At 39.3% G+C, this 1,701-nt stretch overlaps 1 gene segment (V, D, J or C); it reads left to right on the plus strand.

Moving 5' to 3' along the window:
• Window positions 1-619: 619 nt before the first annotated feature.
• On the plus strand, window positions 620-1,130 carry LOC114636170. The segment is given in 2 exon segments: window positions 620-722; window positions 802-1,130. Coding segments are annotated over 2 exon segments (375 nt in total).
• The last annotated feature ends 571 nt before the right edge of the window (window positions 1,131-1,701 follow it).

Raw genomic sequence — 1,701 nt, forward strand, 5'->3', positions numbered from 1 at the left:
ACTATAATGATTTTTATTTTATATTAATATAAGTACTTTTCTTCCACGAAAGCTCTCCATTTACCCCATTGTAGTTTTTCAAACTTTTAAAGTTTCCTACATAACTAACATAAACTGAAATCACACATTTCATAATTTTAAAAAGGAAATATATTTTAACACTACTAATTTCATCAGGAAAGTTCAGGCACTGGTACAGGAGTACAGAGGACCATAAAAATTCAGGAATAGAATCTGTTTAGACTCTGTAGGCTAGAAAGAACAGGTACAAAAGTCTCAGTATGCAGAGTATAGTATTTACTGGAAAGGATGAAATCACTGAGTCTGAGCATCGAGCAGGATAGTTACCTAACATGTGGTTGCCATAGGCCACTGTTACTGTGTTATATATATATAAGGCTTGGGATTAAGGAGTGAAATTCTGAGGTGCATGATTGAGAACTTCACGGTAAGAACCCACCTGAATTAGAGGACTTAATGCATAGGCCCTGCTACCTAAGTTCAGGGATCCTTATATATGATTGTGTATCTGGTTTAGTTCAATATGACTTAGGGAGACCAGTCATATGCAAATCATTAGAAGACTTTAGAGTAGAAATCTGAGGCTCACCTCCCATACCAGCAAGGGAGTGCCCAGTTAGTTTCAAAGAAGCACTGAGACCCTGTCTGAGACATCATGGACTGGGTTTGGAACTTGCTATTTCTGATGGCAGCAACCCAAAGTAAGACATCAGAAACAAATGCTTCAATGGGAACTGAGTCAGCTCCATGAATCCTCAACTCCCTGTGTTCTCTCCACAGGTGGCCAAGCACAGATCCAGTTGGTACAGTCTGGACCTGAGCTGAAACCGCCTGGAGATACAGTGAAGATCTCCTGCAAGGCTTCTGGGTATACCTTCACAGATTATGCAATGCACTGGGTGAAACAGGCTCCAGGAAAGGGCTTGAAGTGGATGGGATGGATCAACACCAACACTGGGAAACCAACGTATGCTGATGACTTCAAAGAACGATTTGCCTTCTCTTTGGAAACCTCTGCCAGCACTGCATATATGCAGATCAGCAACCTCAAAAATGAGGACACGGCTACATATTTCTGTGCAAGACACAGTGTGAAAACCACATCCTGAGGGTGTCAGAAAACATGAGGTGAAGGTGGTTAAGCTGTGCCCAAAGGAAAACAGAGAAAATCTTCTCTCTTTATTTTTGACTACAATTAAGAGATTATGGATGATAGAAAATTGACATATAATCAGCCACAGAATGTTCTCAGTGGGGTTATGACAGACCAGCTATATGAAATGTAGAGACCATTTCATGGCATCTTTAAATTAGTATATGAATACTGTCAATATGACAAACATCAATATACATTTACTAAAATGTTAACAAACAATTCTGAAAATTACATATGAGAAAGAGTAACATCAGACTCTATCATGCTTTCAGAAAAGTTGAAACATCCAGGTTTCAACAGGCTTATATCACAGCTTTAAAAGACAGTGAGCACAGCTGTGGTGGGAAATATTGCCCTACAAGCACCTACTGTAGACAACCGATGTCCACAGGCAATCCTTCCTGGGTTAGTTCTGTTTACTTGCTTCACAACAAATATAAGTATTTGCAAATAAATGACACACATTTCCCAAGAAGCGAATAATTGCAGGTTCTCGCTGGTATTTCACAGTTAAAGAAAGAACA

Source organism: Grammomys surdaster, unplaced genomic scaffold (genome assembly GCF_004785775.1).
Source record: "Grammomys surdaster isolate TR1022 unplaced genomic scaffold, NIH_TR_1.0 122667, whole genome shotgun sequence".
NCBI lineage: Eukaryota > Metazoa > Chordata > Mammalia > Rodentia > Muridae > Grammomys > Grammomys surdaster.